Source organism: Heliangelus exortis, chromosome 11 (assembly GCF_036169615.1).
Source record: "Heliangelus exortis chromosome 11, bHelExo1.hap1, whole genome shotgun sequence".
Lineage (NCBI taxonomy): Eukaryota > Metazoa > Chordata > Aves > Apodiformes > Trochilidae > Heliangelus > Heliangelus exortis.
In genome coordinates, this window is record NC_092432.1 from 19,384,579 (window position 1) to 19,409,446 (window position 24,868).

The 24,868-nt window shown below is 40.4% G+C and overlaps 2 protein-coding genes across 2 annotated transcripts in view; both read left to right on the forward strand.

Moving 5' to 3' along the window:
- PRTG (protogenin) overlaps positions 1-4,846 on the forward strand; it is a gene marked incomplete at its 5' end in the record, with an annotated part of 87,487 nt that extends 82,641 nt beyond the window's left edge. The window contains one exon of the mRNA XM_071753938.1: positions 129-4,846. Within this exon, the coding sequence (XP_071610039.1) occupies positions 129-515 (387 nt within the window). The remainder of the gene's footprint in view (positions 1-128) is intronic.
- An 11,005-nt stretch (positions 4,847-15,851) lies between these two features.
- Positions 15,852-23,469, forward strand: PYGO1 (pygopus family PHD finger 1). The gene is made up of 3 exons (XM_071755129.1): positions 15,852-15,999; positions 20,262-20,347; positions 21,983-23,469. Exons 1-3 carry the CDS (start codon positions 15,951-15,953, stop codon positions 23,102-23,104), a joined length of 1,257 nt encoding a protein of 418 aa, XP_071611230.1. The 5' UTR covers positions 15,852-15,950; the 3' UTR covers positions 23,105-23,469.
- Positions 23,470-24,868: the final 1,399 nt, after the last annotated feature.

Below are 24,868 nucleotides of genomic sequence, written 5' to 3' on the forward strand. Positions count from 1 at the left end.
CCAGATTCTGAGCCAATGCTGTTAGAAATACTCTGGTAGAATAGGAGACAGGAAATGCAGTAAAAATCCAAATTATGGCTCAGCTTTTCAGAGGCTGAACGACCTTTTTCTCTCTGCTTTTTATGTAGCCACAGAGAAGATTTGTCCAGGCAGTGTGTCTGTATCAGCCAGGCACCACTGTGCTGATCAGTGAGGATGACTCCCCCAGCTCTCCTGCCCAGCAGTCTGATTTTCAGGTGCCTTTCAGTCTTGCTGCTGATACAGAGCATTCAGCCAACAGCGAAGGAAGCCACGAGACTGGTGATTCTGGGAGGTTTTCTCACGAGTCCAACGATGAGCTGCACCTCTCCTCTGTGACGAGTGCCACCCCTCCCACTGCCAGTCCTTTTGCAAACAGTGACGTGGGTACAAACACGAGAGCTGCCACAAGTAACTGCACAGAGTCTCCTCTGCCCTTTGCTACTGACCAGACTCCTACCTCGCCTCTTCAGATGCCCTCTGCAGTGCAAAACTGACATCCTCGGGGCCACGCCAGACATTCTTGCAGTGTCTGTTCGAAGGACAATGAACAGGGAGCCAAAGTTTTACTGTGGGAAGCCTGACTAAACCTAGCAGGTGATCCCATAGTTCTGTTGAATGTTTTTGGTTTGTTGTTTTGGGTTTCTTTTTTTGTTTGTTTTGCTTTTTTTCTTTTTTTTTTTTTTTTTGGTCTCTTTTGTTCGGTTGGTATTTTTTGTTTGGTTGGTTTGTTTTTTAAAACTCACTCATTTTGAATGTCCGGTGGTCAACAAATGTGAAAAGACTGTGAAGATTTCTGGCTAAAGTTAAAAATGTGTCACTGGAGCAAAGGGAAGGCTGGTGGCCCTTTTGCTGATTATCTACCTCAGTTTGCCGAGAGGTGAACTCTGAATGACAACTGCTTTACCTCATTTGTGTTCTAGTTGGTCTTGGCTATGGAACTGATGATACTTCCTAGTAGTGTTGTTTTATTCTGGGTTTCTTTTTATTTGTTTGTTTCCAGTTGTGTGCAGAATGTGTGTGTGTGTGTGTGTGTGCTAAAAGTGATCAGGGAGTTGTATAGGTAGATGAACAAGATTGTTTAGCTGAAGCTCTGTCTTTAAAAAGGAGGAAACCTCAGAGTATAAAAAGCAATGATTTAATGTGGCTGACATATAGGATGCTGAAAATGGGAGTTGGTGCTTCCGTGGATACAGCCACGTGAACTATTTTGTATCTCTTGATTTCTTATAACCCCAGTAAGCCTAGGACAGTGCCTTTCCCCCAGAAACTTGTGCCAGCAACTGCTGACAGGATGTATGCTATAACCTTAGGGCTCTGGGACATATTGGGTTCCCCACAGTGACAAAGGTTTCCCCTTTATTGACAGTTAATGCTAAAAAGCATGGCATAATGAAGAAGTATTCAGCATTTCCAAACAATTCAGCTCTGTCTGAGAGTCATGGAATAGATAACAATGCTGAGTATCCCAGTTTCCCAGTGCTTAGCAATTGTGCCTTGCATTATATTTGCCTTATGCCTTTTTTCAGTATTCATAAAGTTGCTTTGGAGTGCAGAAAGATGCCTTAAAAACTTCTTAGGTGTTATACACAGTATTTATAGTTCATTTTTACCCAGTTTTGAGTGCTGATAAACACTGCAGTGTGTCTCAGCTGTTAGGATGCAGCCCTGCTCCTTGCCTTCACCTAGTGTGCTGTTAGCCAGCAGTTTTAGCTCAGGGAGTGACTTTACCCACGTGCCAATCCATAACTCTGCTGAGGCCACCATGACACATGAACAAGCCAGAGCTTTAGTTGAAGAGTCTTTTTAAGAGAGGTGAGTACTGCTACTGCCTTGAACCCATGCAATTCCTGTTTTATACTACCTCCTTTAAAAGTGATTTTAGTGTTTTTTGCAGTTGTTGTTCGTTGTTGTTTTTTCCTGTACTCAGGGAACAGTTTGTTACTTTTGAGCTGCCTCACGGAAATGTGGAGCAATCTGACAGGGTATCATGTTTTTGTTTTTTTGGTTTTTTTAATAGGAGAGAGGGAGAGTGAGAGAGAGGGAGAAGGTTGGAATCATCCAATGTTATAAACTTGCCTGTATCTATACCCACTCCTCCTCTTTCCATGCTTTACTTTAAAAATAGAAAAAAAATTTAAAAAATAAGGAAAAAAAAAAAAAAGAAAAAAACTTAGGCATATGTTTTTACTTAAGAATATGTTTAAAATGTAATCTTGTGAGAAAGCAACCGTAGGAACTCCTGGCTCTACTTAAGTCTGTCAGAACTCCCATTGACTTTCCTGGGGCCAAGATGGTAGCCAGGCTGACTTCTGTATTGTTCCTCATGTATCAAAAGGTGGTTAGAAGTTGTCAATAAGCCCTACTATCTGTCTGTTTTCTGTTAATTGCTCTCTAATTACAGTTGTTCTTTACCTTGTAACTGTTTGCTAGTTCTGAACCAGACAGTACAGATTCACCTTTTTGTAACAGCGTTGATTCAAATGCTTTAAAAATCATCTTGTACCAAAGATTTTTCTGTAGAAGGAAGCCACATACTGTCAAAAATAATTGAACTAGTTAAAAACTATAGGTTTGAAGAGCTGAATACATTTTATTGTATAAGTAGTTACTAACAAAAACCAATAGGGCTTCTTGATTGTAGTTGTTGATAGCATAGGTGAGTTGTATGCTTCTACAATTTTAACTACCTTGTTGTTACGAGAGCCTTTAAAGAAAGTTATAATAATACCAGCAGATATCTCCAAAGACTTCCAAGTGTATTTTTTTTCTCCAGCACGTAGCTGATGAACAATACAGTATTAAAAAAAAAAAATATTTTTGAAGTTTTTTATCTACTTGCTGAAGAAAAAGAAAACCTTCTCACCAAAGATCTATTTTTGGTTTTGGCAGGCAGAATGTTTAGTGTACAGCAGATTACTCTTTCTAGTTAGGTAAAGTGTGAATTAATCAAAACTAGATTAAGAATGAGTAACTGTAGCATGAAGTTTCACACTTCATCCTTCAGAGTAGCCTCTTTTGTTAGTTTCATTCAGAAAGAGCTGATATGCAGATGGTAACGTTTGCTTCTCCAAAGATTTGTTTGCTGTAAGTACTGATAATCAGATGGAATTTTATGACCTTCATTACAATTAAATGCTTTAAATCCTAAACTTTTTCTTCCAGAGACCCACTCCGTAGTTTAACCTATGGATAATTTGGGAAAAAGAGACTTCATATAAAATCTGTTAGTCTAATATAGAAAATCTAGCAACAATTACCAAAGAGATGAAAATCAGTGTGCTAGAGCAGTGCATCCAGAACTCTATGCATCACTTCATGTTTATTAAGGTACTTTTTATCAGCAAATAAAGAAAACCAAAGATATTTAAGGTTACCTCAGCATGTAGGCAAGCTTAGTTAGACGTTAATTATTCTGTCTTTTTCTTTATTTTTATGTTAACCAAATATATTGTTTCTCCAGAACCTAGTCTACATTCATGTGCTTTCCTTTACTTTGTCATAGAGTCATGATTACTACAGAACTAAAAATACATTCTCAAAATTCATGCCTATTGCTAATACATTGTGAGATTTTGCAAGAGAAAATTTGTTTTATAATTGAAAAATCCACCGATATAAGGAAAGGAATCTCCAGAAAAATAGAGTAGAAATTGATACTTTTGCTGTTGAACTCGATAGGAGAATCAATCCTTCATGATCTAACAGTGCAGAATTGGGCTCCAAATTTAAATGCTTCATATCCTTGAAGCCAATGTATGTAATTAGAGATATGATTTTACAGAAATTACATTTCTTAAAAGTTCATCTGTGGCTGTCTAAGGAAATCAGGTTTTCATGTGTAAACCTTGTTCATTCCATTTGCCTAGAAAGAGCTAGCAGAGCACAGCCAGCAGGATGGTTTAAGGTTTTCCAGTCTTTTTTTCCTTGGCTTTGTCTGTAGAAACTAGGTCCTGGAGAAAAAAATGATAATTTTCTAATTATGAATTTGTATTAAATATGTTCTAGAGGATGAACATAAATGTGGACTTTAGTGTTACACCATGTAAATTGATTTTAAGTGTATTAAGAACTAAAGAACCGTGGCTGGTGTAATGAGTGTCTATGCAACCCTTGTACTTTACAAAGAAAGCAAAAATACTACAGTTGGTGTGACCTGAAAAGCATCAAAATTTACTGAGGAAACCTGGAAACTGCCTGAGTGCTCACTGTGTTTCCAAATGAGGACCCTGTCCTGCAGTTGCAGTTGCAGTGCCTCTTCTGCAGGACCTGGATCCAAACCCAAACACTTAATCTGCTCACTGTTACCCTCCTGTACTTTCCTCACATTTAACAAATTGGTATTCTCATCTTTCAGGAGTTACTTAGTTATTAGCTCTGCTTTTGTAACAGAAATTTGAAAAATCTACACATACTTTTAATGATTTTCTCTAGTAGCTCTGCATTTTCTGTATAACTGATGAGAATTTAACAGAAGAGTATCCAAAGATTTCTTTACCTGTTTTTAATTATTTTAAATAATCCCTTACCTCTTTGGTTTTATTCCCTTGCTTTAGACTGCAACCTAAATCTTGTTTGCCTTGCTCAAATTGGGGTCCTCATCCTGTTTCTTTTTAAGTCAGTGGGATAATTAATTTTTATTTCAATTTGCATTGATCTGGACAGACAAAATCAATACTTTTTTGCTTAGTTTTTAAATCTTCACAATATCATTTTTGAAGGACAGAACTCTTAGGTGTTTGAAACTCCCATTCACAAATGGTTGTTGTAAAGTAATAAGTTACCAGGCATGCTGCTAACTGCATGCACCCAGCCTTAGCCTGTAGTAAATACTTTTTTTCATTGCAAATTTGCCATTTGCTGCAACCTGAGCACACATGAGAATAATTACCAGGGCTTGGTGGGGCTCAGTAATATGTTACTCTGATCATTTGTTACAGAAGTTTGTGCAGGGAAACGTCCATCTCCTAAAATGGGGAATGCAGGGCACTCCCTGGTCAGCCAAAAATCTCATTCTCACCAACTGAAAACAGAGCTGCACAGTTATAACTCCAGTGGTGTTTCACAGGAATCAATTTCCTTGAAGTTATTCTGGCAAAATTGAAAGCAGAATTAGACCTAGTAATTGCTAGATGTTGTTCTTAGCTTAAAAAATGGCTACAGATTTATTACTTTCTGCAACTGTAGCTCTGCTAATAGCAAGAAATTCCTAACGCAGAGGAATTTGTGTACAAGAAATACTGAGTGTCACTCTATAATAACATAAGTTAAAAATATATTCTTTATGTAACTGTGTATTTTGGAGCACGTGTTTCACAAAATACTATTCTCTGATACAAATCTAAAAAACAATCACTTAAGAGAGGCCCATATGAAAAGATCACAAATTCAGTTTGGCTCAGATGAGAGTAAGTTTATTTCTTTGGAATTCTCTCTATATACTGAGACCAGTCCCAATTGACTCAGAAGGGATGTAAAGATGTTTAAGGTTTTACTGTGTTGGGTCCTATCGTTCACTGGGAGCTGTGCTCCTGGAACTTTTCTACTTTTCTTGGTTGCATACACCCACATTGCACCTGCCTGATGTGATTTCAGTAAAGACTGAAAACCTGACTTACAGAAATGTTGCTTCTTGATTGTTTGGGTTTTGGTTTTTTTTTCATTTTTTTAAGTGAATGAATTGCCAGTGTAGGAGCCAGGAATGTATCTCATATTGTGGTGGTCTGGATCCTTTCACTCCGTGTGCCATTTTCTTCTAAGGGCAGCAATGGCTGACTGGCTAATGGAGGATGGAGCTGAATTGTATTAATTTTATATTTGTCTCAGGGGATCAGCTCTGTGAATTCCATTGCATGAGGGAAGCTAATGTTTGCCCTGATTTGAATGTAACTTTTTAATGTCTTTTAAAAACTATTTTGTTTAATAATGTGGATTTGTTTTTCTTTTTCTAGCATTCTAGTAAATGTTACCTAGTGTGTTGGTTCATTTTTCCCCTCCAGGGTTGTTTATATACTACCCCAAGGTCATGCCAAAAAAAGTAATAAAAGTTTAAATGCCAAATGTTTATGAAACTGCTGTCTAAATACAGATTGATTGCACAGTTGAAATAAAAGTTTTCCTTAGTAAAAATGCTACTTGATAAATATTTTATTTTCCATGTCTCTGATGCGTGGCTCAAAACAAGAGGATATAAATACAGTGTCTCACTTTAGGCTGAGTGGCTAGGGAGATGATGGGACTTCAAGTTATAAAAAGGGCTGGGCAGTAGGCTGCCTGTGCCTTGTCACTGGAATTCATAGAACTTTCCCCAATGTGTACTCAAATATCATTTGTGTTCCTGGAATTATTTCCCACCTATAACTCTGTCTGTGTCCAACTACTCTCAGACACCCATGCAAGGTTTCTATTTTAGTTTCTTTTCGTTGGGTGTGGATGATGTAGTTCTCAGCAGAGTTGTTCTCAAGAGTGTGGAATGCTGCTGACAGAGCTCACCAGCCTTGGGCAAAGATACATCCCTCCCTTGTCTGTAGGATCTCCCTTGGCTGCCACCAGGAGTCTGGGGGCTGGCAGGTGTCAGCTGCTTTCTGAGAGGTATGTTTGACTGAAGGTGTTTCCTCTTGTCCTGCTCCATGGGAAGTTTTATATCAGTGCCCAAAACACTGGATTCTTCTTTAGCTGGAAATAGAGCAGGGACTCCCCAGAGGTCATGGGAATAGAGTGGTTTTACTTTCCTTTTATCTGCATGGCAATACACTAGGAAAAAATTATTTTCAGGAGTAAAAAAACCAGCAGTTTCTGGCTAGGCTGCCAGGTAGTTGCACCACATGAAAGAAGAAAAAGTTTTGCTCACACCACAGCTCACTACAGCCTTTAAAAATTTGGTCTAGAAAGTTGACCCCTCTGGTTTGCTGAAAGCTGTCACCAGGGGATGAGTGGCAGTTTAATATATGCTGCCTCCTCCCTTTTTGCAGTTTACATTCATACCAGTTTAAAACAGTCCCACTCAATTACTTGCTCAAAGCCTTCCTCATATTATGTCATGAAATTGAAAATGGAAGTACAATACCATTTACAGCACAGATTGCAAAATAAAACCACAATTAATTTCCATTAAAAATTCTATCATTCATGTTAGCAACCATCATGCTTTGGAAGAGATCCTGGATATTTAAAAGTCAATAATAGCTTGTTCAGTCTCTACAGAATAAAACAATCTGGCTTTGCTTTATACAAAACCCACAGTCAAGGCAGAATGAATCCCTTGAGATCAAGACTTCCAGCTTCAAAGTAGAAGTTAAATCCAAGCTTGAATTCTAAGTATTTAAAGTTCTTCTTAAAATAATAATAAAAATAAAAAAAGAATCAAAAGCAAGACAACCTCTAGCTGATAGTGGGAGAGAATTCTGATACCAGGTTTTACAACAGTTCACAGAAAAATGTCTATTTTAAAGAGGAAAGCACCTTATTTTTTTGTTTGTTTTTATATACTGCATCTCTAGCTTTATGACCTACATATAAGATAAAATGAGTGACAAAGCCTACACGTTAGAAGCCACTGTAGCACAGCCTAGAATCGTGGTCAATACCCAAGAGTCCTTTTCTGGCATTATAAAGGCTCAGGGGTTTGTGAAGCACTGGCTACAGATGGGACAAGCACCCGGCAGACTGCTGGCTTTATCCTACCCTAGGAAGTCTCAGCCTGAGCTAAAAAGTTGCCATTTGTAGCTGAGTTGAGTGGAAACAGCCTTTTAAGAGGAGCACTCCACAACTTGGTTTAGCATTCAAAGGGGTTTTAAGAGCTTGTGAAGCTGTTTCTCTTCTGTAGCTCAGGTGGGACAAAACTTCTGGCCCAATCCTGAGGCTGCAGATGTGTAGCACCCTAAACCATGCAGCTGTGAACTTCAGATCTTGAATCACACCTGCTGGCATAATAGATGTCAAACAATTCAATCCAGCTTGGTGTTTGTAGACAGGGCATATACTTGAAATAATTAGGTCCACATGCTTTTCTTGAAATCCTGGATTTTATGTGAATTTTTGCCTGGGGATTAGGAAAGATGCTCTCAGAGGTAATGGGTGACTGCAGCATCTATGTAACTAGGTCACAGTGTACTTAAGCATATTTAGTTATCTGGTTTTGTGTTCTTCTCGACCTTTGTTGAATAATAAAAGAGGTGACTAAGTTTGATTTATCTCCCCTTAAGGAATGGCATAATTCTGATTTTTTTTTAAACTTGTTTTTCTAACAATTGTATGTTTGTGATATCTTTTCTTTCATTTTTATTTTTGTTCTTGTTACTTTAGCTTTCCTTTTATAGTCTTTAGACCCCCAAATTCAGACACTAGTTAGTTCCTGCTTCCCAGCAGATCTGTTACTCAGACATAATTACTTGTTCAAAATAGAGGTTTTGTTACTACATTACAGTGAATATTTTTCTTAAAATTAAGACTAAGCTATAGTTGCCAAAAAAAAAAACCAACAAAACCCCACAAAACAACAAAACCACAAAAAAACCACCAAAGCACATCCTGTCATGTAGCAGTCCTTGTCTGCTAATCTACTAACTACATTTCCTTGTTAATTACTAATTGTGGAAATTCTTGGCTCACAACCTGTACTCACAGAGGCCACCCCTACAGCCTCCCCTACTACCAAAGCCTTGTCACCTGCACCAAATAAAAATGTTCATTATATTTTTATACTAATATCTAGGTTCTTTTTTGCTGTTTCATATAAAGCTGTCTTCTGAGCATCCGACTCTTAATTTAGAAGAAACATAATTAAAGTTGAAAAACTCAAGTACTGACCTGGATGGAGGAAAGAGCAAGTGATATAATTTAAGTAAGGTGGATTTAAAATTAATTGTTCCTCTTGACAGACGTGTGCTTGCTAGAATCTGTCTCAATTCTAGTCTATCTATATCCTTCCTAGGGATATCAGATATACACCATAAGCCCCAATAATGAGTCCTCCAAACTGTAACATTAAAAACAGCTGGCTCTAAATCTGACTTGAAGTTTTGTAATCATAAGGAGAGCATCTGTATTTTATCTTGCTTTCTAATACATGTAAGTTTTAATTGAAGATAGTGAATCACAAATGCATGGGTTAGATTATTCCTTTGTGTGCTCTAGCAATGAGATACTGAATCTCTTCCTTAGTGCAGAAAGCTGTTATTTATCCATCTGTAATGAGGGTTAGTTAATGAGCCACTGTCTTGTGGCTAGCTCTAGAGGTATCACAGAATCCAGAAGAGCCTACAGAGGTACTGAGGGAGGCTCTGCCATTCTCTCTCTGACTCTGCCTGACTCTCTGTGCTGCAGTTTCCATATCTCCTGAACTCTGACTGAACAAGCAGTTCATTAGTGCTTGTAATTCAAGAGTTCCAGTCAGCAATGTTCAATGGGTCTGATGCATCCCAGAGGCAGCACCCTTTGAACTGCACTCTCCAAAACCATGAAAATCAGACCATAAAGCCACAACAAATGCAATTTTGTGAGTGCAATTCTACAATATATAGAGTGTATTCTACAATATATAGAGTGTAAAATGAACATGCACTGTAGAACTATGTAAAACACTTGGTGTACAAGAGAAAAGAGGCAGAAAGAATCATAGAATCCTAGAATCCTAGGGGTTGGAAGGGACCTGGAAAGATCATCTAGTCCAACCCCCCCTGCCAGAGCAGGGCCCCCTAGAGTACATCGCCTAGGAACGTGTCCAGGTGGGTTTTGAATGTCTCCAGTGAAGGAGACTCCACAACCCCCCTGGGCAGCCTGTTCCAGGGCTCTGTCACCCTTACAGTAAAAAAATTTTTTCTGATATTCAACTTGAACCTCCTATGCTCCAATTTACACCCATTACCCCTTGTCCTGTCACTGGTCACCACTGAGAAAAGCCTAACTCCATCTCCCTGACACTCACCCCTTACATATTTGAAAACATTGATGAGGTCACCCCTCAGTCTCCTTTTCTCCAGACTAAAGAGACCCAGCTCCCTCAGCCTTTCCTCATAAGGGAGATGTTCCACTCCCTTAATCATCTTAGTAGCTCCCTCTAGTACAAGCAGTAGACAGATGTGCATGGCCAGGAAGCTCTGTGCCTGCCCCAGGCTCTTTCTGAGGCACAGGGCTGAGGTGGGAGAATGCCCACACAGCTGTTCTAAGCCTGGGGAGCTCTTGCTGCAAGAGGCTTTGCTACCTCTAGAATTGGTGTTACCACTCCTTTAGTCTGCAATCAAATCCCAGGAGAGTCTTTGCCTAAATGTAATTACTTACAAATGCACTGTTGTATAGAACAGCCTGTGACAAGGCTTCCTCAGGTTTTAAAGCACACAAGCTTTATATCTTTGACTCTCAGCAAAGTCATTGATAATCTGGATCCAAAAGCAGATTCATATGGCCTTTGCAGAAAACTATAAAAGGCTCTTGAGAGAAGTGAGTGAGGGAATTAAATGCTTGCCTCTCTTTAAATCAAATAATGATAAACAGGAAAATGTAAAGGATTAAAGATGATAAGCCAGAAAGCACAAGAAATTGCATTTCTTTCATTTCCCCACAGAGGGTCCCCATTCCACTGCTCATTGCTTAAGAGGCAACCACTTTGAGTAGGTAGTAGTCCATTTTGCAGAGGAACCAACAAAGGTTTGTTAAACACATACTTTTTAACATAACTTATACCTTTTAAATATTTATTATATTAGTACTGTTAACCTGTCCAACTGAAAGTTCCCTTTTACTTAGCCTAGAGGTAAAGTGGAAAGAAATCTTATGTTCCTTGTTGGCTTAAAAATCAAATGAGTTTGTTTTAACACAAATATATATGCACACACTGAATTTCTTATCAAAACATTGGTATTTTGGTATAAAGATAAATAAAATAATGAAACTTAAATTCCTAAATAATTGTCTATCTCCATATTTTAAATGTTTAGGCACTATACTCATTTTTACATATCAGCTATAAAGTTTTATAGTTTAGAAGTGCTGGTAAATTGTAGGCTTTAATTTTATAAGTCACATGTGTTGTTGGCAAGTGTATCTAAGTGCATCAAAGTTTTTTTCTTCCTGAAATACTTAAGCATGGCAGTCTTTAACTGTAAATTGAAAAGGTAATTGTGTACTCAAAAAAAAAAAATCTATTAGTCTCACTGAATTTTAGAACTAAGAGTATGCTTTGATATTTAAAAATTTTGCTCCAGTAGATATGAACTAGACTGCCCTTTGTGCCCATTTCTGAGACATTTTTTGATCAGTTCACTAATAACTTTTCTTTCAAAGCATAGAAAAATGTGTTTCAGAAGCCAATTACTTGCTCTGTGATTAGACAAAGGTATGATCCTTCTCAGGGTTTTTACTTGACTTCAAGATGTATCACACATCTTATGGAAGAAAACCAATGCAATGGACTAAAGAAAAAAAATTGCATACTTTCCTGGACTAACTTGTAAAGCAATCTGTTCTGCACTTTTACAAGAAGTTTTGCATTTATTTCAGATTAAAATTGAAACACAGACAATTAATGAGATTGTTTTGTAATTTAAAGTATGTGGATGAATGGTTAATGTGAAAGCTTAGACAGTCTTAATTTTTTCTGACTAAATGTAGAGATGAAACAGACATGGGCTCATGAGACCTGGTTTCCATCACCAGAACAGATGTAGTAGGCAACAATTTGTGCTCCGCTGGCTTCCATGACTTGCACTCAAATTGTTTCAGTTACAGCCCCTGAGACTGGCAGAGAGATGCTCTACATCTGATACACCCAAAAAGGACCTGGTTAATCTTTTTAGGAACAACACCAGCTGCATAAGCAGAGAGACTAAAAAGGCATAAAAATCATACCTCTGTGTAACTTCGAAACATGCACAGGTTTAGTTTTACTATCCCAAAAAAGGGCAGTGCACAGGAGAGCAAATGAGTCTGGAGGAAGAGGTGTAACTCCAGTGTAATGACAAAACAAGATCTTTTGTGTTGTCTCAGGACTGACAGAAACTCCCTCTAACTTTGATAGTCCTATTTATCACAGTAGTATTGTGAAACATACAGAAATTTATAGAACTAGCACTTTGTATAACATGAAAACGAGCCTTTTAGAAAAATTAATTATTGATTTTGTTTTTTTTCCCTCATAGCAGGTGGAGGAATCAAATGTACTGATGGTGGAAGACTGTTATGAGCTAAGGCTATCAAAATACAAATTTCCTTAAATGTATCCCTTTTATCCAGCTCAAAACTTTCTGTCCAGGTGAGAGAAAAGACTACTGGCTGCTTGGCTTCTGTGTCCACATGTCACAAAACCTGCACGGGTGCTGCCAGATCATGCTGTGCCCTACAGTCTGGACATATTGCCCTTCTGCATGAGCCTCCTGAGCTCCCAGGCTCATTGCACAGGGGTCCATTTTTGCCCCCCTGTGTAAGAAATTTTCTGTGATGAGCTGAGAAATTGCAGTAACTTAAAAGATTAAAGCTGTGTGTGCTTTATTTTAGAAAACATATGGCTTACATGACAGGAAAACTTCTGTATTTCCCCCTCGTACTGGAAGTAGCAGAAGTTACACAGTTCAGCCAGCTTTCAGCTTTTTTCTTTCTGATGCCATGCTTACTTTTTTTCCCCCCTAAGTTTATTCCTCTGTGATGAAATCTTTACCCCCATAAAATCAAATAGAAGAAATATTTCACTGTTTTCCTATTTTGAATCCCTTAAATGTCCATATATTTCTCAGAGGGGTTTGTATTTTTTCCATTAGCACATTTGCATGTGTTCATATGTTGAAAAAATGGTCTTCTATGCTGCTCACTGCTCCTAGATATGCAGTAGACACATGTGAAAAGATAGAGTTAAAACCCTTTACATGTTAATGCTCTTTTGAGGATCCATGAATCATTGATACTGCTATCCTGATATATGTGATGAGTAAAAAAACAACCTTTATTGGCTGTTGCTTGTACAGAAAGGCTTTTACTTGCCTTTTTTTTTTTTTTTTTTTACCTGAATTCAGAAGGGAAGGAATGGAAACTAGAAGTTACCATAACCATCTCTTCTACACTTAATAACATTTTTAGGCCTCATGTGTCAGATGTAACCAAAAATTACTGTTATCTCACCAGCTTCCCCTATCAACAGTCAAGGTGAGTTATAAAGTACTAAATTTTCAATAGTATTTGTTAATAACTGAGTACTCTGGCAGGGAGCCCGAGCTTCCTGCATGATTGGTTATATCAGAAATTATTATTCTAAAATTCAAAAATTATTCAAAAATTATTCTAAAGGAGCTCAGGAGGTCTTGACTTCTAGTCCAGCCTTCTACACAAAGCAAGGTTAACACCAAACTTGTGCCAGCCTATCCTGGGCTTTGCCCAGTTGGGTCTTCATAACCTCCCAGGATGAAGATTCCACAGTTTCTTTAGTTTCTTGTCCTAGTGCTTGCTTAACCTCAAAACAATTCCTTTCACCCCACTGTGCATAGCTGCTTGGAACTTTGCTTCAAATTATGAGCACCAAGTCTCATTTTCCTGTTATGCATTTCACTAAAGAAGAGAGCCTGTCTCTCTCTTGTCACTAACCTCCACTTAGGTGTAAGGTTTCTACTAGGTACCCCAAAGCTTTCTTAATTAATGCCAGTTTTGGTAGGAAGAAATGTGGGTGAAATTTTAAGGACAGCGAGGCTATCAGGTGTGGAATGGTGTGTGATAATGAGAAGTTTCTTAGACTTTTGGGAATATTTGAGATGCTGATATAGGCATCTGAACAGCTTAATTAATCCCCCTCAGGCACTGTGTCAGCCATTTCCAGTACAGGTTTAGAAGCGTGATGTCAGTTTAACAAGATTCTGATAGACCACTCACTAAAGACCCGAGCACAAGTTAAAGCTGAATTTAGAAGAACAGCAAAACAGACAATTTTTTGCAACTAGAGTACTGGGTTAAATCTGAATTCCCCACTTGCATTTCTGATGCAGACTATCTCCCCCTAGGAACCTTTAGAGACTCAGTGACATCAATCTGGGCATCCATAATTACAGCCTACACACTATTACAAGGCAGCCTTGCACAAAAGCTCAGGCAGTCCTGGGAGAATCATCTAGGCCTGCATCACAGAAAATACAAATCTCTTCCCAGATAAAACACATCTTCCTCCAAATATAGAGTAACTCACACCCACCTCACTAATAACAGGCTAGTCTTCAGCAAGATTACAGAAAATTAACAAGCAGATCCCACAGGAAAATTGGCAATATGCTACACTTCGAGGTGCAGACATTCTGGGATTGCTGAAGAGACTGTGGGCAAATAAAAATGATGTCTAGGGAAGGAAAAAAATTGACATTAAAAAATTAATTTACTTTCTCCATTTTATTCGGTGAGACGTGCAAAATGTAAAAGTAGAAAACACAGTAATACCTCAACCTTTATAAAAAAATAGTTTATTTTTCCCCTCAGAACAAGTGTTCCAAATACTAGAAAAGTACAAACTACCCAACAAGGTATGTAAAGAAGTAGCACTGCATGTAAGGCATGTAAGCAAAATTCTTATCTTAGAGCTGGACATCTTTATCCCAGCCAAGGGAGGATAAATCCTAATTCAAAAGATAAACACTTTTAACACAGTAGATTAACAGTTCTGATCGAGGATGAGGACTCACATATGTAACACCTTTGAAATGGCCTCATTGCTAAGGACAGGGCACTGTGGCAGAATACGTGTTTCTACAAAATTACGGTGACGATTTACCTTATATTTTTCAAGGGTTTAGAAGGATTTACCAACAGTGTGATGGCCACCAGATGGGCCAAGTGGGTTGTGTCTCCTCTGTACTATCCAGAGACCATGCTGGAGGGTGACAGCGGCCTGGAAGGAGCCCCTCCTACGAGGGGACTCTGTGAGGGGACTCCAGCCGGTGCGGACCTACCTGCTAGCGAGCCGCGGGCGCACGGCGCTTCAGCACTTCAAACAAATGCCGTGAGGACTGGGAGAAACTGCAGCCTGGGGGAGAGAACGCGTTCAGCGTCTGTCGCCTGAGCGGTAAGGCGTGAAGCCACCGAACACCGGGGGAGCTCAGCCCAGACCGGGATCTGAGGGGCGGTCACCGTGCGGCTCCTGACAGGGCTGCCCGGCCGAGGAGCCGCCCGCCCGTCCCTGCCGCCTCCTGTCAGGGCACGGGCTGCTCGTGCCCCCGCTCCCGCCCTCACGCGCACCAACGGTCCTAACGGCCGCGCGCCGGCCTCAACGCCCCTCAGCCGCCGCGCGCGGCCGGACCGAGCCCGCCCCGGGGCAGTCCCGTGGCCGCCGCCTCGCCCAGCGCGTTCCGGCGGCCGCGGCCCCGCGGAGGGTGGCAGCAGCGGAGCCCGCCTCGGCGCCTTTGTTCCGAACGGCAGCCCCCGAGCGGCGGCGCGGGCCGGGGGCGCGGCCGAGCTCCGTCGTGCTCATGGCGGGAGCGCGGGGAGACCCGCGGAGCGCTCCGCCGCCGCTGCCCCTGGGGGCCGGGGATCCAGCTGGCACCGGCGGCCGGGGCACGGCGCGGTGAGCGGCGCTGGTGGCCGGGGGGGGCGCTGTGCGGGGCCGCGGGGCCTGGCAGCCCCGGCGGCGGGCGCCGAGCGAGGCGGGCGCCCGCAGCCCGAGGGGGCTCTGCCCGGCGCGGCTCGGCGTTCCGCGGGCTCTCGGGCAGCTCTCGGGCAGTGGCCCTCCGCTCGCCGGGGCCCGCCTCGCCCGGCCTCCACTGCGGGCCGCCGTAGAGCTCTCCCGCGCCCAAACTTTGCAAAGTCTGGCAGCTCCGCTGCTGGGGCGGCGGCGGCAGCTACGGCAGCAGCGGGCGGGGGCGGCGGCGGAGGAGGCGGGGGCGGAGGGGGCGGGGTGCGGGCCGGCGGCGGCGGCAGCATCATCAAAGAGCCCCGATTCCTGTCGCCCTGGGAGCCATGCGCTGCTGTCTGTAATGTCAGCGGAACAGGAGAAGGACCCCATCGCGCTGAAGAGATCCCGAGGTACGGCGAGGGCTGGGAGGGGGGTGGCCGCTCCCGGGGCCTAACCCCCGTGAGGAGAGCTGGCGGCGCCGTGGGATGCGCGTACCGGCTGGACACGATCGCCGCTGCCCGCCGGGCTCCGAGCCGTCCGTCGCGTTTTCCGGTGCGGGCCGTCCGCACCCCCGCCGCGGTCCCTCCCCGGGGCTGGCGGCGGGGCCGGGTGGCGCGGGAGCCGCTCTAAGTTTGCACGGTGGGGCCCGGCCGGGCCCCTCGGGCTCCCGCAGCCTCCGGGCCTCGATCTGCAAAACTCGGGGCTGGCTCTGTGTGCAGATGTGACCCGCGAGTGGGGGAGTGCGGGTGCGTGGTTCTGTCTGTTGTGTTTTTCTGGATGTGCTGGCCATTAGTATGCAGCGTGCATACTGTTGGTGCAAGGGAATACGTCGGCAGTGCCACATGTCCGAGTTTAGGGTTGTTGCAGAGCCCGTAAATTACGCTTGAGTGTTGACTCTTTTACCCCCGGTCTTTGCTTTTGGGCTTGATCCTAGTTTGGGCTTCGTTTTTCTCTTTTTGGAAAACGAAAAATTCGTCGAAAGGTTATTCGTTGTTAATAGCACTGTTGTATGGCATTAGTGGGGGCTGAAGTATGCTTTTCTTTGAAAGGTGTAAGAAGGAGGACAGAAATCTCTTACGACTCAGGCTGTGCCACTGACTCGGTTAGCAGTAGCAGCCCATCAGCCTGTGTAGTGGTACTTGTGTGCCTGTAGTCCTTAAAAACAGAAATGCATTTCTGAATGAAATCATGAAAGCCAGTAGGGTGCCTGAGTTGGATGAAAATAATGGCAGAATTAAAAGACCTGCAATTTATTACAATCGCTTTTCTTCACCTCCTGGTTTGCCCCTGGAGTTCTATTGTTCTTGATGTTTTAAGCTTTTTGATGTTTGGTTAAGTAGAGAAAAGTGTGGATTCTGCTATGCATATTGTCATTGATTTACAGGTTGCTTTTCTATAACTGTTGTAGTAACAGCTGGCTTGCAACCTTGAGAATGAAAATATGCAGCAGTGTTACAAAGGAGACTGGGATTCATTAGACTCCTTCACTCCCGAGCCCTGATTCTGCAAATATTTAAGCAAATACTGTTTCACATGCCTGAGTTACCCACTGAGTTCCATGCGATTACCACTTAATATCAAAGCTGTTTACAATGTTGGAGCCAAAGAATAGGCTAATTTCAACCAAATCTGGTTGAAATTAGACTCCTTTTAGTTTTCTGTCTAGAATGAAAAGTTTATTTGGCCATTTATGTTTCTTGGGAAAATGTTTTTGCTGAGATCAAGCACTGTTTAAAAAGACTGGCAAATCCTGCAAAAACCTAGACAGGGATTTTTCAGTGAGTATGAAAATACTCCGTAGCATATTTGTGACATCTTGAGTATGGCACAAATTACATGGAAAGTTATAATCTCTTAACAAAACTGCAAGTTGCAGTTCTCCTGACTAAGGCTGAAAATGTCTCTATTCTATATGTATGAACTAAAAAAGAATACATAAATGGCTGAAATGCATTTTATTCATTATCTAACAAGGAAATAACATATCAGATACATATTTATATCTGTATATCTCTATATACATATATGATGTCCCATCAAAAAGGATTGTATTTTTCCCTGGAAAATTAGTCTCAGACAATGAAATAAGTTTTGCACCCTTAGTGCAACATTCCAAAATGCTTGGTACACCTTTTAATGAAAGTCTGTGTGGTAGGTACCAAAAAGTGACTTTCTAGAAAGTTTATTTTGGCTACATGAAAATGACTCTTATTCATGTGTTTTTGGAGGTGTGCTAGGACTAACATTCTGTTTCCTTTCATGTATAAATTAAATAAATTATCAATTCCACAGGGAAAATATAAACTCGTAGGACTAAATTAAACCACTGGCCTCACACGGCGAGAACTGAAAATACAAAAGCTTTGTACCTTTCCAGATGTAGGGCTCAGTCCTGCAAACCTTGGCATATTCATGGCTTCACCCATGTGGGTAATTAATGTACAAATTGGTGGAACTTATCACTGGGATTCTAATATCTATATGCCTGTGTTTTTGAAGACTGGTATCCCAGAGAGGGAATGTATACATAATTTTATGAAATTTTAATTTATGCTATTGCAAAACACCACTTCCATGTGATTCTTGGTATTCTACTCCATTTCAGCTTTACTAATATCTGTACTGCTAGTTGTTGATTTTATTAAAAGAAATATAGATATTTGTAATGTTTTGCTATCAGTGGTGTTTTTTATGTGTTAAGGACCATTTATATAATAAGAACCATGAATGGAGGTGTGTTTTAATGCAGTTGTGCAGAATTATGTTCACAGTACAATCTCCTACTGAATTTACAATAAACATATAAGAATGTTGGAGAGTGCAGGCATGGTTTTGTGCAAAGAGTTTATCAAGAAGATGATTTATAGAGTTGGGATTTAAAGGAGATTTGTCATCACTCTTTATGCTGTCACTATTTAGTATCTGCAGTTAATGCAGTGGCAGTGCATTAACTATGTGCAGGATTTTATATTCTAAATCAAAGCAAAAAGGACTCCTCTTTTTAAAAAGTAATCCACAGTTACTCTGGTGGTAGGTTATCCCACTATATGTTATGCTCATGCAAGGGTTTATTTTAAGAACTCAGTTACAATTTCATGCCCTTGAATGAAATTCAGGCTTAATATTTGGTACTGTTAATTTGGTATGGCCATTTTCCTTATGTGTAATGAGAAATGAAATAAAATTTCATCAGTGACAGCCAAAAAAGGAAGGAGGGGGTGGGTGAACGAGGGGCTAGGACTGAAAATTTGTCAGGTTTCCTTTAGATCAGGAGTAATTGAAATAACTGTTGGATATGTCAGTCTGTGTACAGTAGGTCAACCTCTTCCCTGTGAGAAGAGACTCAGTGTTACTTTGCTGAACAGTCCTAAAGCTGGTTTAGCTGTCTCTTGGGAATACTTGTCTACTGTAGAGCAGTATAATGTCACACATTATGCTTCTTTGCATAATACTATTGATAATTCAGTTATCTTGCCTTTGATAATAAAGAGACCCATGTGTGCAGCTATGTGCTTGCATCTTGATAAAGTTTGACTTGTATTCTGAGTATGAATTTTAAACAAATAACAGAAAAATTTTTACGTTGGATTGCCCATTTTTTACTGTTCTATACTATAATGCTATATTAAAAAAAATAAGAGCAAATTGGCAAGTATTTTCATGGACCTGGGAAAAAATGAGTTAGCTTACAGTTTCTTAATGTAATTATGTTAGTATCTGAGCATATGTCTCTCTCACATCAACAGAATGTGATTTTTATATTTCTGCTCAGGGTTTTCTTTGCATCCCCATATGATGGCAACTCCACTTGAACCCCATGAAGCAGACTACCTGGGATAATAAGGAATGCTCTAGATTCTTGTTTTGTCCATGGTCCATCTAGAGTTTTAAAACCAAAAGCCATGATTTATTCAACTTTGGGAGTGTCAGTGAAGTACAGATATCTCTTTGAATTGCTCTGAATGAAGTCTGATTGAGTGATCAGTAAAATGAAAATTCTTTACTTCTCTTTGTGCCAGAGCAGCTGTGCCCAATTATTTTACGAGGTTTCTGCAGATTAGGGCAGGTTTGCTTAGAGTCTGTGTCATTTTTGGCAGGTGTATTTTTGTTTGATCAAGTCTTCCATTTAATGAAATTTAGGTGTGATAAACTGGAGATTTGTTTAAACAACGTGGCAGGGTTTCAGTGTTTTTTATTCATGGGTCTATTACTGTTTGCTTTTTCCTTCATGGCATGTTATAATGTACTGTTGTGTACTGGTACAGTGAGCTGGATGAGTCCTATGCCTGCCTAAGTTAAATAAGAGGTGAATCTTGTGCATAGTTTTAAACAGCTATTTTGAAATCTTGATGCATTATGCAAGCAAGAAATACTTGGGTGAAATGGAGATGGTAAAAACCAAGGGACAGATAAAGATAAAATAAATGGAAATGCTTATTTCAACTGTGCTGAGTGTGAATTGGACATTAAGGTGGTAATGGAGTAAAACAGCTGTATATGAGGTACGTGTAACTTTTTCCTCCATATGCCTGCTCCTTAGGGACTTGAAATGTAAGGCACCAGAATTAATGTGAGTTCAGTATTTGTTACAGATACCTGTTGCTACAACAGATAGAGGCAAAACAGTCTGTAAGAAAATTAATGCAGTATTGCACTGATTGAATTTTTTTAGGTGGTGACAGTGGATTGGATGGGTTAGGAGGACCAGGAGTACAACTTGGAAGTCCTGATAAGAAAAAGCGCAAAGCAAACATACAGGTAATTTCCTCTTGATTCCTTTGATTTTATAAGAAATTGTGCACTCAGATGCTGTTTGCTGGTATGACTGTCTCACATTGTTGGGAATACCAATCTATTCTCACAAACAGCAGTTGCATGCAAAATATTTCAGTTGTACTGTGAGGTTGAAATCTTCATACTACTCGTTATTCTCACTGAAGTTATTTTAAACTGTGTATGTTGCCAGAGACCTATAAAAAAAAGGAACCCAGTGAGGCTGCAAGAACTTGTATTTTACCATGTGGATTTGATTCTGACACACACTTTCTTCTAATGACTTGAGCAATTGGTGTCTCAAAATCGGTGTCTCTACAGTTTACTAGATGCTACTTTTCTTCTTCTGTGTGTAGGTTTGTGATCAGTACAGTTTGTTAATGCTTTGACCAAACTCTTGGCATATTCCCCAAGTCATTTTCAGGCAAGAGCTGTGAGGCAAATTCGGCTCCTTTCCAATTGCCCTGCAATTTGGCATTTCTACACAGTTTCTGTTTGCAGGAAAGGAAGCCTGAATACAAAACATCTAAAGCAATTAGATATCTGTATTGCAGAATTTTCCTTTGTGTGTTCATTCAGCTTTGAATGAGAGTATCTGTTAATTTGGTATTGCCCAGTGCGAGTAATTTTATTTATGTAGGTCAAACAATCACTTTCTGTTAGGCCTTTCCAGATTCTATTGAGATGTGGATCTGTTTTCTTAATTTTTTTTTTGTTTGTTTTAAACAGTCATGGTAAGGTTGCTCTGAGTAAATTCAGTATTCAGTAAATTTAGTTGTTTCATACGTCTTTCTTTGGTTCTTTTTGTTCTTTTTTTTTTTTTTTTTTTTTTTTTTTTTAATGTTCAGTCATAGTCTATTAGTATTTGTGAAGAAATGCTTTCTGTGAGCAGTTAGTGTGAGTGTGACCCAGCTATATGTTCCCTACGGGCTAGTCTAGAATGCAATTCAATTGTATAGCCACTCTGATGGCATTTAAAAACCCTCTAGGCTCCATTAAACACTTAAGCTCTGTAACCAGGAATCCTCATGTTTTATACCTAGTGACTGCTTTGCAGACTGTCCACAATCACTGAATTCTTCTAAGGGCCACTTCTGTTTGGTACATAGAATATAGAAAATTCCTGTATGCAGACTCCTATGTTCTATGTACCCTTTTTAGAGTTACAGTAATATTAGCTTTATATATCCTCATAGAAGTGGGGTATTTTAAGAGATGTGTATTCAGTAAAATGAAGTGGAAGAATTTAAGGAAACACTTCAGATTTGCTCTTCAACGTTTGGAAATATTTCCTGCACGTGTTTAAGTCACACATGGCTTTCCATTTTCTTTTCTTAAGAAATAGAAGTCACGTATCAAGTGGTATTCTCAGAAGCATGATTGTGCAACCACACAGTTTTTGAAACACTGGGATTACTATAAATCACTGTGCTTTCTGGAGCCCAAACTCCTCTCTTGCCTCTGTACTGAAATTTCAGACAGCCTGGCAGGGTGGGGTGATCTTTACACAACAGCTGAGCAGTTCTTTAGCAGTAGTGCTGCAAACCCAAGACCTCTGTTGTTTGTCCTTCTTGGAGTGAAATACTAAAACTAATTTAAATGTATTAAAAATGTTTTCAGGGATCATCATTTCCTCCTCCATCTGAATATGCTCCACCACCGAATCCAAGCTCTGACCACCTTGTAGCTGCAAATCCATTTGATGACAACTATAATACTGTGTCTTACAAACCACTTCCTTCAGGAAATCCATATTTTAGTAATCCTGGTTATCCTGGCTTTGGAGGCTATAACACTTTCAGAATGCCACCTCACATGCTGCCCAGAGTGTCCTCGCCTTATGGTGGTTCTTACTCCCTCAGAAATCAACCACATCCCCTTCCTCAAAACCCTGTGGGAATGGGTTTTAGTAGACCTCACTCTTTCAGCTTCGGTCCACACGATAACCCAGCTTTTGGGAATCAACCACCTTACAGTAGTGGCCAAATAAATCAAAATGTCAGTATGCCTGGTCAGCACTTCAGGCCAAATCCTGGTGAGAACTTCGGTCACTCTGGTCAGATACCTCACCCTGATGTGCCATCTAACTTTGGTCCTGGAAACAATCCAAATTTCCCAAATTCTCAGCTAGAGTCAAACCATTCTTTTGTACCTCCACCAAACACCTACAACCAGACAAAATCATCAGCACAAAAGCAAGACTTTAGTCAAGGTGCAAGCAAAGCAGCCAGCCAGAACACTGCTCCTCATCAGCATCATCACAGGACAGAGGAGATTGTGGGTCAGGGTAACAGTGACCTAAAAAACGTTACTCGAAACAATGTGGCAAATCAGGATAACAGCCATTCTAACAGTGCTGATAACACAAATGCTGGTCATTCAAACGGGACTCAGAGTAAGTCCCGCCAGCCCCGAGGTACTGCTGAAGGATGCAACTCTGAGAAGAGCAGCAAAACTCCCCTTCATCCCAGTCGGCATGGTCACTCATCCTCTGAACCTGTCTATCCGTGTGGCATTTGTACACATGAAGTTAATGATGACCAGGATGCCATCCTGTGTGAAGCCTCTTGTCAAAAATGGTTTCATCGGGTCTGTACAGGCATGACTGAGTCAGCTTATGGCCTTCTCACAGCAGAAGCAGCAGCAGTGTGGGGCTGTGATACTTGCATGGCTGACAAAGATGTCCAGTTAATGCGTACAAGAGAGACTGCAGGACCACCTGCACTGAATACAGATGGCTAACAATGTGAGTTAGTCGTGGTGGTTGAAATACTTGCTATGAAGATTTGCTTCTCAATTGAGTACTTCACTTTTTGCAGACAATCAGTTGTGTTTGATTGCTCTCATGGTTTTTTCCCTAATGTTTTCGTTCAGAAACTCCCGTCTCAGCCTTTGGACTCTTAATATTACGTATACAAATGTTTTACAGAATGGAATATTTTTTTTTTTCTGATTAAACTCTGAAATATAACTGACAACTGATCAGAAGTAGGGTATATATTGGCAATTTTATTGAAAGCAAAAATGTGCCGGTATGAATAACTCCTAATTTGCCAGTGTCAGTGTGCTAACTAATACTAGCATTCATTGCTCTGCTTTAATGGTACTATATTACTTTTATTATTATTATTATTAATGAGTACAAGTACTCATTACATTAATTTTTTGGGGGGTGAATACCCATTGCTGGTGTTCTTGCTATGCTTTCTTTGAATATAATGGACATGACACGGAAGAATGTTCAGTGCTAATAGTGTTTATTTTAGGATAAATACAGAGAATTTCATGTGTGCTTTGTCCTATTTTTGAAGAAAAGCATTAGCAGACTATTCAAGAATTGATGAGTTCCTGCTTAGTAACACAATGAGACCCAATAGTTCTTACACATCTGTATTTCCTTGAAAAATCTATGATCTCTCTTGACTTTGTAGCAAATACTCAATGGAGGCTTTTGCTAGGTCTGGGAGATAGTTACAAAATGGGACTACATTGGAAAATTAACATATCAAATTTATGAAGTCCAGTGCTTTAAATATAGAGCATGCCAAAACTAGGATTGCATATGTAACCTTAACTCATTCATCTTAAGCATATACATTAGGATGCAGCCTCTGCTTCTGTCACAGTTGTGCAGTCATGCACTTCTCATCTTTTCTCACTGATGGTTCTGGTCTCCTGCCTCAGTGCTGCCTGAGAATTGTGATTGAACCAGTGCAGGGAGAGCCCTGCTAATCTCCTAAAGTCTTCAGCTAGAGCCTGCTTGGTCACCCTGGGCTTACACAGTCTGCTTGGCGTGAAGGAAGGTGCAAGGCAATGGAGTGTGCTCAGCACAGGCTCTAAATTGCAAGGTGATTTGGTCAGCAAAGTCTTAAAACTGAATTTCCATCACTACCTCAGCCAGCCTTGCAGTGAGGGGGTTGGAAGTCTGAGGAGGTGAATTAAAATACAGCTTTCATGTCAGGTACATTTGGCTCTCATCAGAAGCAAGTAATCATAAGTTTGGCTTCTTTGCTAAATTTGACATCCTATCCTTGAATTATCTCAAAAATACACCCCCTCTCTTTTTTTTTTTTCTTTTAGATGTGGAGAAACATCTAACCTTGAACACTTCAGCCTTAGCAATGTGATAAAGTTGCATATGCAACTGAAAATTAATGGTTCTGTAGAGAGAAGTGTTGCTTTAACTTAATTAAAGGTGGCACTGTAATAGCTGACTCTTATGGTGTTACCACCATGATAGTAACTTTGCTTTTAAACAATCAGCAGTTAAATCACATGTCAAGCATTACAGGTACTAGTCATGCTCCTTAATGTGATAAATTGTTCAGGTCTGTGGTGATGAGTGATGTAGGAGCCTATATGGAATACAGTCATCTATATAGAGAGGTAGTTTTTATGGGAAGCTACACTAATGAGTGAAAAGTAAAGCTTTTTTGCTAGTTCACCATTGTGTTTGGTTTTAAATGGGCTCTACTGTGGTACTTTCCTGGAAAATATTGCACAGAT

Bases quoted from the DNA above. Each gene is read 5' to 3' on its own strand.
- PYGO1 (XM_071755129.1), top strand. From the start codon at position 15,951: ATGTCAGCGGAACAGGAGAAGGACCCCATCGCGCTGAAGAGATCCCGA. The intron at 16,000-20,261 runs GTACGGCGAGGG...GAATTTTTTTAG, and splicing joins CGCGCTGAAGAGATCCCGAG to GTGGTGACAGTGGATTGGAT. The intron at 20,348-21,982 runs GTAATTTCCTCT...AAATGTTTTCAG, and splicing joins AGCGCAAAGCAAACATACAG to GGATCATCATTTCCTCCTCC.